We start from the raw sequence: 15,014 nt of genomic DNA, 5'->3' as shown, positions 1-15,014 counted from the left end.
ACTCTGGATCTACCGCCCCGAAGAGGACGCTCTACCAACTGAGTCATCGGGGCCGGTAGGGTGTGGTGTACAAACGATTTAACCATACCCGGAAATGTAATTAACGCTACAAGCCCTCAACCTGTATACACACAAAAAATACTTGTGTTGAAATCTAACACAACTTATGTTGTTTTCATTTAACACAGAAATACGTTACCCCAACACAAACGTGTGTTAAATAAATTTGAAGTACAATTTGTTCAATTTGTTCTTATGCTTCAGAATACAGCCATTAATAGCCAATTAACAGGTGTGACAAAGGCTAAAAATATTCTCAAGTATGGCGTAGGCCTACAGTAGAACACTAATCAAATAAAGAAACAAAAGGCTAAAAAACAAAAAAAAACAATCCTCCCTCTCCTCTTAAATTTGAGAAAAAGAGAAAAATTAAACGCTCTGAGTAAATTTGTAAATGTATAAACCCTAGAGACACGTCTATTTTAGATGTGGTTTGTTGCTTGTTCCGGATGAAATATGTAACCAAACGTTCAGCGCTTCTCGCGCCTGTGCCAGTGTGGGTGTACACCATGGGGAGTAACTCTTGACATACCCGCAGGCGAGTTACATTTCTTTGCTAATCGGCATCGCTCGTTCAATTACGGGTTTCTTCGGTTGCGCAGAAAGCTGCGCGACTTGCTTGGTTTCAAGAAGCGCCTATGGAGACGAAAATGGAACTTGTGGAAAAGTTTTGGATCGGATGATAATGTAGATATTTTCACGATTTTGTCAAGTGGCAATTAATTTATTGTCCTTGAGTTGGTGTACATCGTTTACTGCTCGTTGATGAAATGATAGGTAAAAGAAATTGTCCTGGCTGCAAACCACACTTTTTACAGACGCTAAGGTAACCAATAAATACGGTAAGTCGGTTGCGACGTTTGGTCCGAACCTACCAAATTATTTCCTCACAAACCAGCATTTGCAATGACAGTTCTATCAGAATCTCGTCTGTCCATGCATCTTTACTGGAACAAAAAATAAAGGGCTTGCAATTTACTTTGTACATACCATAATGTTGGCATATTTAACACTGTTAGTTAAATTCCATACTACTAGCAGTTAACAACACAAACACTTGTCCTTGAATGAGGTGAATATAAATCGATGACGTATGAAGTGCATTGATTACATACACATGTAAATACAACTATGCAAGAAAGTGTTATTTACGGCAATATTTTATACATTGTTGGAAGGTACAGTAATTATATTGCTTTACTAAATTATATTCGTTCAATCGATTAATCACTTCTATAAAGTAAACGAAATGATCCTTTAACTTCAGAATGCCTCTGTTTCAGAGCACAGTTTTTATTCAGTCAGTGGTAAAATTGTCTTTTTGTGTGTGTGTGTGTGTGTGAATTATTGTCACATGTATTTAATTTTATATGTGTTATGCCACTTCGTGCAAAGTCCTAAAGCTTTAAGTGCAGTTAGCTGCTCTGGATTTTTAAGTTAATTGTCAACATCCAGATAAATTTATGTATTTATTGGATTGATATTTAACACTGAACTCAACAATTTATCCCTGGTATGATAGCGGCTCATTTACCGCAATGCCCAGCTTCGGTCATATGGACTTCCACATGGACAATTTCACTAAAAAAAACGGTTCGAACCCTACCTTATGTTTGCTATCCACCGATTCCTTGACACAAACAACAGCAGTTGTGTGTGGTAAAATTTTCGCGTCCGGTCACCCTGCTTGAAGTTGAAAAAAAAAATCCAGACGTGGCAGACGTCAGTTTGGTTTGACCGATTCAAAAGTTTAAATAGCTGGTTTACTGTTGAAAGATGGTTTGCCAATGCCTGCTTTGACATGTTTACGGTTTGTTCATGTCATCGGTGGATACCAAAATTAAAGCAGGGATCGAGCTGGTTTTTCAAGTGACATTGTCCACATTGAAGTCCATACGACAGAAGCTGGGCGTTACGGTAGGAACATGCAGCTTAGCTTGGGGCTAGTCTAAACCACCTATCTTGGGTAATTAAGTAACTGACATTCCCCTGTGTGACATTCAGATATTTACACCAGTTTGATGAAAAAGTGGCCTTCATTGTTAGATTGCGCAAAACATCAAGATAAATGTAGACTGCTGATAAATGTGTTTCAAAAGTCAATGTTGAGTTTCTAAAGTTGATGTTGACTTGATGTGTCAACATTTTATGTTAAGGCTCTGCTATAAACTCGACATCAAGTTTTAAATGAACCTTAAACTGCACACATTGTCAAGATCAACTTTTGAAACGTGAAGTGGAGTTTTGATTCTGTCTGTTTTTTGGGGTTTTTTGGTGTAGATAGATCTTTAAGGAAACATGACGTTGAATTCTTGCATCAAGTTTTTGCATGTTAAAGCTCCATTTAGAAGTGAACGTCAACTTTAGAAACTTAATGGCGAGTTTGGGTGCGTCAAGTAATGTGTTTGATACAAGTGCTTTTTCATGGCACAAAAAGGACACAATAGGATACAGATCACCCAGCACAACTGAGATGTTATAGTTTTATTGAGAATATAATGAGTTCATGTGCTTTGCTTGAAAGCAAGCTAGAGTATGAATGCAGTATACAAGAAAGGTAGTAAAGGCTAATTGATATTGATTTACTCCACTATCAGGAATTTACGTTATCGGTTACGTTATCTGACAAAGTAAATTGTCAGTTTAGGATGATGTTTGTTTCACATTTAGGACAACCACAAACTAAGGTCTTTAAATCCTTATCCTTTGTTTGTCACAAGATTGATTTCACATTATACCGGCATGAATTTATTTAGTACATTTGGGTTATTTGCATGTCTAAAAAAGAGCACCTGTCCTAAGAGAAAAACAACAAACTTGATCTTGGCAACAAATCTTTTATATCCAGTGTAATCATTTCATCTGCTTCACTTACATTTGTGGAATAAGAACATCTTCTGTAACACAACTGCTCTAATGTAAAGTAATGAAAAGGGATATGCAAATTTATTTTAAAATAACACACATAGTATGCCATATAAGTGGGACATATATATATATGTGTGTATATTAATTTGATGGGGATAGTGGGAAGGCTGTATGATGGTGCACAGATGTTCATGTACAAAATGTTACAGTGAGATTGTATGGACCTTGTCTTTTTATGGTTTGATGTATATCTAAACTGGGGAACATAATTCTTAGACTTGTTAACTCATCAAATTTTCATGTGGCCACAGGGACAAAAATACCAGGGTACTTGGCAACTGAGCAAACATCAAGATGTTTATCTGGTGTATGTGCAACCTGAAAGTGTCTGGCTCAAGTTGCTTGTGATACTGTTTTTACCACTGGTGATCAGTTTGGCTGGCAGATGAGTCTTCAACAAGATAGCTGATAACAGACTGGCTATTTGATTGCACCACCACTAAAGAACATTTCTTTGTCCATTGTAGAGATCAATGAACGAACTTGCTCCACCAGCAACCTCAGCCATGGCTGCGCGTAAAGGAAGCGCAGAAAAGCTCACAACCATTGCCCACACGCGCATTGAGGACAAGTCCATGATTGAAGAAAGTTATTCTATAGGAGAGAAGCTGGGCCAAGGGACATTTGGGAAGGTGTATGCTGCCACGCATAAAGACACCAAGGTCAAATGGGCCATCAAATCGGTTAACAAGGAAAAAGTGAGTACTTTTGATATGCATACCAAAACTCCTTATATGCATTTCTCTTTCGTGTTTCATGTGGGTTACAACTTTTGTGGTAAAGAAATACAGAGTAAAATATTGTTGTGAATTATATTGTGTAAACTCAATGATTTAGCTTTCCTAAACTGTACACAAAATCTGGAAAACATTTCACAATTTTGTTGCATCTGAACTGATTGGTTGTCTCATTTATGATACTTTTTAGCATGTTTTCGTAGTGTGGGCATGGGTTGACTGTATTTATAGTATTAATATTTGTTTTTTTTTTTCCCCAGGCCGGTGGACCTGCTATAAAGTTACTGGAAAGAGAAGTAGCCATTCTGAAACGTGTGAATCATGAACATATTATCCGCCTCAATGAAGTCTTTGAAACTGCTGAGGTAATGAATCCAGTGTAAACAGTTATTATCTGTCCATGTGTGGTCTTGGTGAGAGACTGTCAGATAGGTACATGTACATTTAATAACATATGTACATGTATGTGTGGATAGTGCTTGTGCTAGTATTGATTCATAATAGCTTCCTTATCACATTTTCACACATGACTTGTCTTCTGTATTCCTTCATGCATTGTTCAGTGTAGCAGATAACGACCCAGAATAGGCACATGTACATTCACAGTTCATTGGAGTCTTTTATTCCCTGATGCCAAATGTGCAGTATATGAAAAATTACCTCTGATTAAATTTGAGGTCATTTTTTGAAAGGACATTTTACTGTAAATTTTGCGATGTTCATGCTTTTGTTGAAGTTCATCCAGTAATAATAGTTCCAGAAATCATTCACATACAACTCACATTTTTAGCTCTGGGTTTGCTCACATGTAGGGCACAAGAGCATGAGGGAGATATTCCATTGTTGATGGGATGTGTGCATGTTACATATAAATATACTTAGTTACCTAATTCCTGGCTTAGTGTATTGTGTATTAGAATCACTGTTAAACAAAATGTTAGGGGTGGTATCTCAAAAATTATTGTATGTATTGACCTGAAGTTTCACATGCGTATAAAGCACAATGACACCAGGGGGATGTTCCATCTCTGATGCTCTGTGAGCATATTAATTACCACAAATTACCAAATTCAAAATTTCATTTCATTATGCAATGAGCTGCAGTTTTGCATTCTTGTGTCTCATACAGCTGAGCTCTTTGGTAGCCTTGCTACCAATTCTAAATTTCATTCTGTTAAACAACACTTGTGCCTTACTGTCACTATCTGATAGTTTTTTTTTTATTTATTTTAGTTCATTTATCCTCTGACAGTTATTAGTCTGCACTTTAATAGCTCTTACGCCAGGTTAACAGTTATTCAATTTGCCAGTTGTTGTTGTTTAATTCTATTTAGTATGCTGTAGCTAGGATGAGCTTAAATGATCACATCATAAATTATAATTTGGGGAACATCTTGTCTGCTCCTTTTGGTCAGTATACATGAAATTGTGACAAGACTACACATTTTCTCTTTTTCTTGTGTGGTTCGTCCATCAATTTATATTTATACAACATATAATCCAAATTACATTGTAATTTCTGTGCTTTCTACACTGTTATTATCTGTCCTAAAAAATTTAAGATGTGTCATTAAGACTTGAACCCGTTATATCATATTTCAGAAAATGTTTTTGGTGATGGAATTATGTCAAGGTGGAGAGCTAGCAGATGAACTTAAGAAGAGAGGCTATTTCTCCGAATCAGATACTAAAAATTTAATGCAAAAACTAGCAAGTGCAATTTCCTATCTTCACAAAAATGGTGAGTATCAATATGATGATGACTAATGTGATGTAAATAATTTTTCCATTTTTTTAAAATATATGTGTATATATATATATATAAAGCTTGCATTATTAGTGGATGGTTTGGGGTCTTAAAGATTACTAGTGTAGGAATAAAACCAACATGATTTACAGAATACATGTATAAGGGAGGTAAATGAATTTTTTTGAGAAAACATTGAAATCATCAGTGTCTCCCTGTAAAACTAAAATTAAGCCTTTTATTACAGACATCGTTCACCGTGACTTAAAACTGGAAAATATTTTACTTAGTCAAAATCCAAATGACCCAACTGATAAACTACATATCAAGGTAAGATTAAATTGCTTTTGTTGCACAAAGTTCTTGAGGAAAAATGAAAGCTGTTTGAAGTTATTTAGTAGTATAAAATTACTTGTTAAAGAAATATATATACCGAAACAAGCAGTACATTAACTGAGTAGTAAACGTTGGAGTTTTTGCATGAAGGAGATGAGTACACCAATCGTGATTGTCTTAAGACTTGCCTACAACTAAACATATTCTGCTTTTAATAACTTTTTCACCAAGTACACATTCTATAACCAGATCAGTATTGGACTTCATTTATTACTTTTCATATCAGTTTGGTTTTTTTTTTATATATTTTTTTGTTTTGGGGTCGGGGGGCTTCATAGGTGACAGATTTTGGATTATCAGTGGTGAAGGGAGGTGCAGGTCATGAAAACATGATGCAAGCATTCTGTGGTACCCCAATTTACATGGGTAAGTGTATTTTTTTTATATTTTGGGACATCTCTAGCAAAGTGACCGCTTGTTTCATACATAAGATGTGTGTGATTTTCAAGAGGATAGCATTTAACGTTGTTGACTATGGGCAGTAAAATGCAAAGTGGTTTGATGGCATCATACTAATCTCACATCCGGCTGTTTTTGAAAACCTTTGCACACAGGCATTAAATAATCTGCCATGCACAGCTGAATGTTTCTCAGTAATAAAGATCTAAGTGTAATAAAACACAAGTTGTTAGAGTGGAATAATTCAATTATTAGAACATTTGCGATTGCACATAACTGTGATTTAGAGTGTATCTATGTGTAGTTCGGTGTAGTTATTTCTTCCTTATTGCAGGTTATCTTTACAAACTGCGTTGTAAAACTGCAACAAACATACTGACATGATCATGTTTAATAGTCTGCATTCATTGCATAGAATTTATCTGAAATGATTGACCCGATTTTATTGTGACTTGAAAAGATTTGTCGTGGGTTGAATGTCTAATTTTACTCCCACTATTGCTCCTTGTCACCTGTATGTAGTGTTTATTTAACTCTGGCTCTGTTGACCAGCCCCAGAGATCCTCGATAACAGGAGTTACAGCCAGCAGTGTGATGTCTGGGCCATGGGGGTAATCATGTACCTCTTGTAAGTTACGCTTTCTCACCTCCTCTACATTTGCCTGTCGTAGATTATAAACGCATTTCACCTGTCACTCATAATACCTCATATCACCATTGGTTGACATGTAATATCACTGAGTAAATACAGCCAGTGAACATCTGAATGCTCCACATACTTGAGCTTACTGCTGGTCCTGTTTTTGTCCAGGCATGTACAGTGTTTTGTATTGAAAAAGATAAAGGTACATGTATATGTAGGGGAAAATCACCAGTGGTGTTCAGAACCATTTACTATAAATTTCTTTTTTTAAAATGCATTGTTAAATGAGCAGCAAGTCTTTAAGTCAAGAAGTTTGTGTCAAAGGTAATTGGTAAGGGTATGGTTTCCTTTACTTGTAAGCCAGATAGCTGTTGTGCAAACAAATGATCTTTTCTTCAACACCAGCCCTTTAGAAATAAATAAATTGGCTACTTATTATGGTAAGAGTTAAATAATTTTAACCTCACCACTTAAAATGGTCTGTCAGGTGAAGTATTGTAAGTTATTTAAAACATACCTTGGTGTGTCTTCACAAGGTTTGTTTACCATTTTATTTTTGTTTGTGTTAGACATACAGGTAAATTTATACAAAAATCACTTTACATTTTAAAGAAAATTGTTTTCTTGTACTTGTAGATTAACAGGCAGGCCTCCATTCACTGCTAAGGACGATGATACACTATATGAGCTTATCAAGAAAGGTGAAGTGGATTTCAGTGATGAATTGTGGGTGACTGTTAGTGATGACGGTAAGAAATACTGGGTTAATAATGCTCTCATGCACAATTCACATGGACATTAAAACTTACATACACTGTGTATGAAGTACAATGTTTCTGTTCTACCTGACACGTTACTTGACTGTAGATTTATGGGTTTAAATCCTGCCTTGATTGTGACAGTATTGAGAAAGCATAATTTAGACACCAATGTAAGAAAATGTGAATCAGCAAACAGTGCCCGTGTGGGAAATCAGAGTTAAATTTCCTATACCAGAGAATTTCTATACATTGTATATATCTTGTCTTTGTGAAGTGGCTGTGCATGCTGTAGACCTATATATAAGTACATGTAGCTGAAGAACAATTAGGTTAGAAAACTGATTCTTTCTACTTTGCTGCAGTATTCACCATGATGATAATGAGATGCATTCAGGATAACATAGATATGCAATCTCTGATGTCCGAGTCAACACATTGGCTACTTATGATCAGTCTTTTGTACGATTTCATGGCATCACAGAATGAAATGTTCATTTATTTTAATTTTTTACACAAACTTTGCCAAGCAGCCTTTTACACCCATATATGGCAATACCCATTACTTTCCTTGCATACATTAAATTCTATAATTTGGGTCAAATTGGAACTACTGGAAAAATTAATTATTGCATAAGAACAGAATTGCATGATTGTATGGGTGACATTTTCTAAAGTGCAGATAAATTTGGCTGTTAGAGGAAAATACAGTACATTCAGTGTGATTAACTTAAATCAGAAATTTATGATCAGTCTCTGATATAACCTCTTTAAAAATATGAGAACCCTGGACCAGTTGTATGTATTCATCAATAGAGTATTCATAATAAAATTTAAAAATTATACATGTGCCTTATTACTTTTGTGATGTTGCATAACCAAGATACTGCAGTTCAAAGTAAGAAAAATGGGCACATAGATAAAATTGAAAGTGCTGCGGTGTTGTCAGTTTTAACCAATCAGGGATGAGATATTTCTATAACCCAAGAAGGCAGTTGTTTCTGCTGACCTACACACAAACTCTGTTTGCCTTTTAGCCATATGTGCTTGAGGTATGAGTGCAACATTGTGTGTAGTCTCTCTAATAAGGCCTATCCTATGAATTTCAGATTTGTAGTTACCAAGCATGTCAGAAAACAATAGCTGCAAACCTAAATAAATAAGGTTATACAATTTGTTTTCTTTTATAATTGACTTTTCCACATCTCTTTATGTATGTTGACATAAATGACTTAAAAGTTCGACCACCAAAGAGCATTTTTGGAGGTGAATAAATGTCAAAAAATATTACTTCTGGTGCAAAAATTTACATTACCTTCCAAACACCTTTCCAAAGGACCTTTTTAAAATCAACACAACTCCCAGAATCTGGATTAGCGAACAATTTAGTCATGGACAAAATTTTAGGTCATTCAGGGAGAGTCCATGATGAACCTCAGCTGACACCAGATGAAACTTAGACCATGATATATCAGTACTCATTATTCTGTACATTTTCTTTCAGCCCAAAACATTATTGTGGGAATGTTGAATGTAGATCCAGCTCATCGACTGACAGCTCATGAAGTTTTGGACCATAGTTGGTTTACAGTAAGTTAACCGTATCAGTACAGTATATTGTCCTTGTGTTATTCTTACTTTGCTTTTATATTTGCTTGTGTCTCTCATATGGTTAAACTGTTGTCAGTTCAAATATCTAAATATATTTTGCTAATAAAAAATTCTGTGTCAGATCCTTTGGTTTAGGTAACTAGTGTTTTTATCTGATTTCTGAATATAATTGTAGACCAGACAATACATTGAGAATTTTTGATGGCTGAGATGGCTCAAGTGCTTTCTGCAGCTTTCAGTCCCATGGTTAAAAGAGAAGAAAACTTAAAAACGTGACACTATATGCTGAAAAGAGCATATTGTGGACCATAGTGGTGGTGGTGGTGGTGCCTGCTGCAAAATTTTGCCATTTTTCCACGCCATACACATAAAGCCTGGAAACGGCAAAGCTCGCATAAATCGCTGAGTGCATCGCATCCTCCATCTTTAACACCCTGTTAAATATGCTGGGGGTGTGTTGCCTCTCAGCCAGTGAGAGTCGTGAAAACTGCCAGCTTTCTCGTGTAAGCTGGGAACCTACGTCCAACATTCAGTTTTCCTGATCGTCAAGCGGAAAAAGAACTGTACTGTTCGCTACCTTCTGGGAAGAAGAGTTCTACTGGAAATGTACGAACTGCAATTCGGAATTTTCCGACAGCAATTCTCCTCCTAACACAGAAGACTTCAGTACTTGTTCTTAGGCAAAATTGAGTCGTCCACAGAGGATTTTAGCACTGACTTTATTTATGATTTATCAACATGAGGTACATACTAGAATTTTTTTGGCATGCACCTACAAGGAAATGCATACTCTTTTCAGTGGTATTTGATTGATATTTAAATTTTCTTCTCCTTTAATGTTTTGGTTTGTTCAAAGCCAGAGCTTTTTGTTGTGTCTATGCCTTGAAGTCAGGAGGTTTTACTGGCAGATATTTATATTTTATATTTCCCGTTTCCTGCACTCATAAACCTGACTGAGGTCGTATAACTTTCTTGAGTTCAGTAATCAATACCAATCAAATAAATAATATATCACAAGTATGCACTTGCCTGAATTGTACAGGGACAGAAACGGGAGACGAGAAATGCCCTAGCCTTGATGAAAGAATGGAAGGATGAGCTGAGGCTGGAATCCCAACAGCCCACTGACAGTAGTGCAATAAACGGAGAGTCGGCGGATACATCTGAGGCAGAATACCCAAACGTTCCACTGGACACAACAGATACTACTGAACCCAAGGTGGAAACAGAGAAAACTGAAAGTGAAAGTCATCAATCAGAGAGCACTTTAAAGGTGAATGAAAAATTGAGAACTTTGCCTGAAGAACTGCTCATCATGTATATTGGTCTGAAAAAAAAAAAAGAAAAGAAAAAAAGCAAAACCAGACTTCATTCAATAGTCCATGTGATGTGTTGCACATTTTAATAGTTGATATAATATTGTTACAGTTGTTTAACAGTTGTTTTTCAAATATGTTTATTTATTTATTTGATTGGTGTTTTACACTGTTCTCAAGAATATTTCATTGATATGACTGCGGCCAATATTATGGTGGGAGGAAACCGGGCAGAGCCCGAGGGAAACCCACGTCCACCCGGAGGTTTTTTCAAATATTAAATTTTGTGATGTTGGTGTTTGTTCCCTTTAGCTTGCAGCTCTCTCTCTCAAGCTTTGAAAATCGTAGGACAAGGCCCATTTCTTGCCAGCCGAGAACTCCTGGTTACCACTGTATACGTGAAATGGTTCCTTCATAGCATCTGGCATATTTCACACTGGCGTGTGTAATAGTAACGTGTGTACATGTATATCATATCTGTATATTTGGTACATGTATGTATCAGTGATTAGTTGTTAATAAACTTTGCTTCTTTTCAGCCTGGCAATTCCTCTCCAGTCCAGTCTGTGAAAAAGTCCCCAAGTTCAAGATTGCCTGTGAGTGTTTTAATTTACACATATACTCCTTACTGTAGAAACTTCCAAGTTTCAAACAAATGTTGTAACCCAAGCAAATCAATGTGGGGGTATTCTCTGTTGTCACTTCATCCCATGTTTTATTTTTTATATAAGAATCTGTACTAGAACAGAATGTGACCGAGCTCTCTCTTTGTATTTTGTTAAGTCATAAGAAAAGAGGCTAACGTCACACATTTGGCTGGAGATTTGTTCAGGATTCAGGTCACAGAAACATTATGACGGGGGTTACTATCTCTTCAAATTGACACTTGCCTCGGTATCTCAGATTAAAAATACTTTTTTGACTGAATTTTCAAACAGTAACATATTTCTTGATGCAGTCATAACTCCAGCCTTCTGCTAACAATATCCCTATTAGAAAAAAAACATTCAAACAAAAATGCAAAATTTAGATGCGGACAAGGATGAAAAGCAAGACCACATTCTCATGAAATAAGGTTTCATGATTTGATGATATTGAAATGACAGGAGACTCGTGTGAGTTCATGACATTTACATGATATTGTCAACTGAAAATCATTGGAGCCTCATTGAAATCTTTAACAGTGTTGTTCGAGTCTCAGCTGGCTCCACCAAATAACTAGATGTTATTCAATTTTGACCACTGTTAATGCTGTCGAGATAGGGTGTAGGATAGATTGAGTCTATATGTTTATATTTTTCTTGACAGCTTTCCCGAAAAAGTCCTGGACTAAGCAGTCACAACATAGGAAAATCTTCAGGGAAGAGGTCGCCACCAATAGCTAATTCTTCCTCGAATAGGGCCACAACCTTACACGCTGGAAAACCTGCCCCAACTCGCAGCTCCGTGAAGCTGGGCACACCCACATCTAAGTCTGTACTAACATCCAAAGCAACAGGCAAGAAGAAATAGCAGGGTCTTATCACTTCACTGAGAAAGTTGTTGAAAATGAACTCTAATCACAAGCTGTACTGCTGTCGTGGTGACAACATGCCAAGCTGGGCATGCTGCTTTCCCATAGGTGGGACATCCCAAGCTGTAGCAAGTATGCAGCACTCTCATTGATGCCACATTGTCATCCTTGAATGCTGAACTCCTCAAAACAGAGCTGTGTTAACTGGGTTTTGCAGTTTCAGTTGGTATGAGCATGGTTTCTTGCTTGACCCTAACTCCTTATACATTTTCAACTCCTACCCCCATAGCCACTGTTGCTTACTTATTAGCCTATCATCACTTGAAATCCCTGTAGGAACCCCATACATGAGGACTTTAAGACTGTTCCTGACCATGTTGTGTCAGTTTTGATAAAGGATTTATTTAAATATAAACCACTGCAAAAACTCCTACCAGTTTTGAGTGGTTCAGAAAACTTTGACTTAGGAAACACAAGGCCAACCATTATTAACAAGTCGAGGTTTTCGAGATAAATGAAGTTCATGTATGAATAAAATTGTACTAAAGTACTAAAGTCAGAAAGTTTTCCAAATCTTGCATGTTCCTTCCAAGACCTACATGAAAGCATTGTGCCAGGCAACGCACCAGTCACACTTTACACTCTGAAATCAGTAGCTTTAAGCAAGTTTTATCTCAGAACACTGCAAGTCTCGGAAACATACCCGGAAATATACCTGCCAATAAAAATGTCAAGTACATGCAGAGTCATCTTCCTTTCACCTTCCTGCCATGTAAGGCAATCAGTAGGCAAGGGAATCAAACTTACTGTTATACAAACATACAAATAACCTATTTTTGGGGAGTAGCAGATCACTGGCCTAAATTTGACTTTCTTGAAAGCCAGTAATCATTGGAAAATGTAGTACCTTGTTACCCGTGGATGTATTTCTAGCTCCTAACTCCACCATTGTGACCGTCTATCAGTCAAGGCATGAGGATTTAGATTTTGTCCCTTCATGATCTCATAATCTGGGTGTTCATACAAAGCTGACGTCTGTACCCTTGTTGCACCGCTAATTGTAGAAGGCCCTGCTGTCCTGATGTTACATGGCACAACTGATTAAGCTTTATTTTTGTGTGCGTATAATTTACCATTTTATAATGGACAGTATTATCTCTGAAGATGTCTCCATGTGTGTAGGAAATGCATCAGTGCAAAATGTTATTTGCTTCAAACACTTGCAAGTGTCCAACCAATAGAAGTTGACATTTCCCACTGACCACAATGTAATTCCAATGGCATCGTCATGATAGTGATATTATCCATTCAGTATATTTTTCCTCAAGGAGTGGTCCAAACCAAACAAACTGCATTCCACAAACTGATGATAAATTATCTATTTTTATGTATATAAGTTACATAGTTGCAGATAAGATGTGCAGAACTCATATAAATTTTGACTAATTTTTAAGATGGTTACTATGCATAAGTGAGTTCCTGCCAGTTGTTAGAATCATGTTCCACTCTGGAATTTTGCAAATTACCAGTGTCTGAATTGTAATACATGTAGATGATTCAAAGTGGAAAAAGCACAGTGTATTGTACAAGAAGAGCACTTGCTTCTTTAACACTCAATCCACTCAAGTGTATTTTGTGTATTGTTCAAGCTACATGTAGCAATATTCCGCCATGATGTAACTAACATGTAATTTAAATTGACTGTTGTAAGGGAGACAACTCTAACAGGAGATTGTTATTTTACTACCCAGTCTCCTTCGAAAGCAAACCTAATGAATGCCTACAGTTCCTGATATGTAAGTTTAGGTATGAAGGATCATAAGTACTGTAGACTTTCGGGGTACAATCAGGTGTGATGATGTTGTAAAAATAATTTTTATCTATACTATCAGCCTATCACCTTCATGTCTTGTTTCCTTTAAACTACTAGTTTATGATATTCTACGTGTAAATAAACACCAGCTTCGCTTTGCTATACGGTCTAAATTGTTAATGTTTCGTAAATAATAGCCTTTAAACATACAAATGGGTATTTACCTGTTATGTTATTCCTGAATCAAATAAGCTGTTGTTCATTAGAAGTAGAATTGATAATGTATTGACTGTCATTAATGTGTGCATGACCTGATGTATAGAAAATATGCACATTTAAAGTGCTGTGATTTGCTTTTGCCAAAAAGATTTTTCATTAATTTTTGTTCTTATTTATGTCTAGTGTTGTCTCAGTATGGCTTAATCTCTTATGCTCTTTTGTTATTTGTTTAAATATTGAGTGAACTCCATCCATGTATTACTGCTGATGTAAGTTCACATTACTTGCCTCTTTTTGCATAATACTGCTGATTTTATGAATTGACAGTTATTCTCAATTCTTGTTAGAGGATATTTAAAGGTCTCAAGTTTTACTTTTTTTAATTCATGTCTATTTTTACTTCATATTAGTGTACTCTTCAGATACCTTTCACATGCTTCTATGCATATTATACATGTGCAAGGGACTTATCTATTTGCATACATTAGAAAAGGTGTGATATTTTTCATCTTACTTGAGGCTGCTGATGTCAACAAGTATAATTTGATCTGCACAACAGCCATAGTGTGTTGTGATTCATTCAGTAATTATAGTATAGGATTACCGGATCTCATCAGTACATGTTTTATTACAACATTCCATTAGAACAATATGAATTGTTGCTGCAGCTCTGTTGATACTCCATCTGCAGTAGTCATATGGGTGTTCTCTGAACTGGTTTAAAGTCACTTGTGTAGCGCAGAGAGTGCATTTGCTTTTCTTGTGTAAATTATTTTATAATTGATATTTGGGGTTACTTGAGGGGTTTTTGTCAGGTGGCCTTCCTTATTTGTACATAATCTTTGAAATCCAACCATGCATATATATATGTATA

General features: G+C 36.2%; 1 protein-coding gene across 2 annotated transcripts in view; it reads left to right on the top strand.

Annotated features, from left to right (window-relative positions):
• LOC135461406 (serine/threonine-protein kinase 33-like) overlaps nucleotides 1-15,014 on the top strand; it is an 18,030-nt gene extending 3,016 nt beyond the window's left edge. Inside the window, exons 1-12 of one of the 2 annotated variants that reach the window (XM_064738481.1) lie at nucleotides 710-902; nucleotides 3,456-3,686; nucleotides 3,986-4,090; nucleotides 5,328-5,466; nucleotides 5,720-5,802; nucleotides 6,147-6,234; nucleotides 6,820-6,895; nucleotides 7,547-7,659; nucleotides 9,173-9,258; nucleotides 10,322-10,552; nucleotides 11,135-11,191; nucleotides 11,904-15,013. In XM_064738481.1, the coding sequence (XP_064594551.1) occupies nucleotides 3,462-3,686; nucleotides 3,986-4,090; nucleotides 5,328-5,466; nucleotides 5,720-5,802; nucleotides 6,147-6,234; nucleotides 6,820-6,895; nucleotides 7,547-7,659; nucleotides 9,173-9,258; nucleotides 10,322-10,552; nucleotides 11,135-11,191; nucleotides 11,904-12,107 (1,407 nt within the window). In that variant the 5' untranslated portion in view covers nucleotides 710-902; nucleotides 3,456-3,461 and the 3' untranslated portion in view covers nucleotides 12,108-15,013. Of the gene's footprint in view, nucleotides 1-709; nucleotides 903-3,455; nucleotides 3,687-3,985; nucleotides 4,091-5,327; nucleotides 5,467-5,719; nucleotides 5,803-6,146; nucleotides 6,235-6,819; nucleotides 6,896-7,546; nucleotides 7,660-9,172; nucleotides 9,259-10,321; nucleotides 10,553-11,134; nucleotides 11,192-11,903 lie in introns of those variants that run through there. The other variant, XM_064738480.1, reaches the window with a different exon arrangement.

The sequence above is a fragment of the Liolophura sinensis genome, chromosome 1 (assembly GCF_032854445.1).
Source record: "Liolophura sinensis isolate JHLJ2023 chromosome 1, CUHK_Ljap_v2, whole genome shotgun sequence".
NCBI classification, from domain to species: domain Eukaryota; kingdom Metazoa; phylum Mollusca; class Polyplacophora; order Chitonida; family Chitonidae; genus Liolophura; species Liolophura sinensis.
This window is presented reverse-complemented; position numbering and strand designations above follow the sequence as displayed.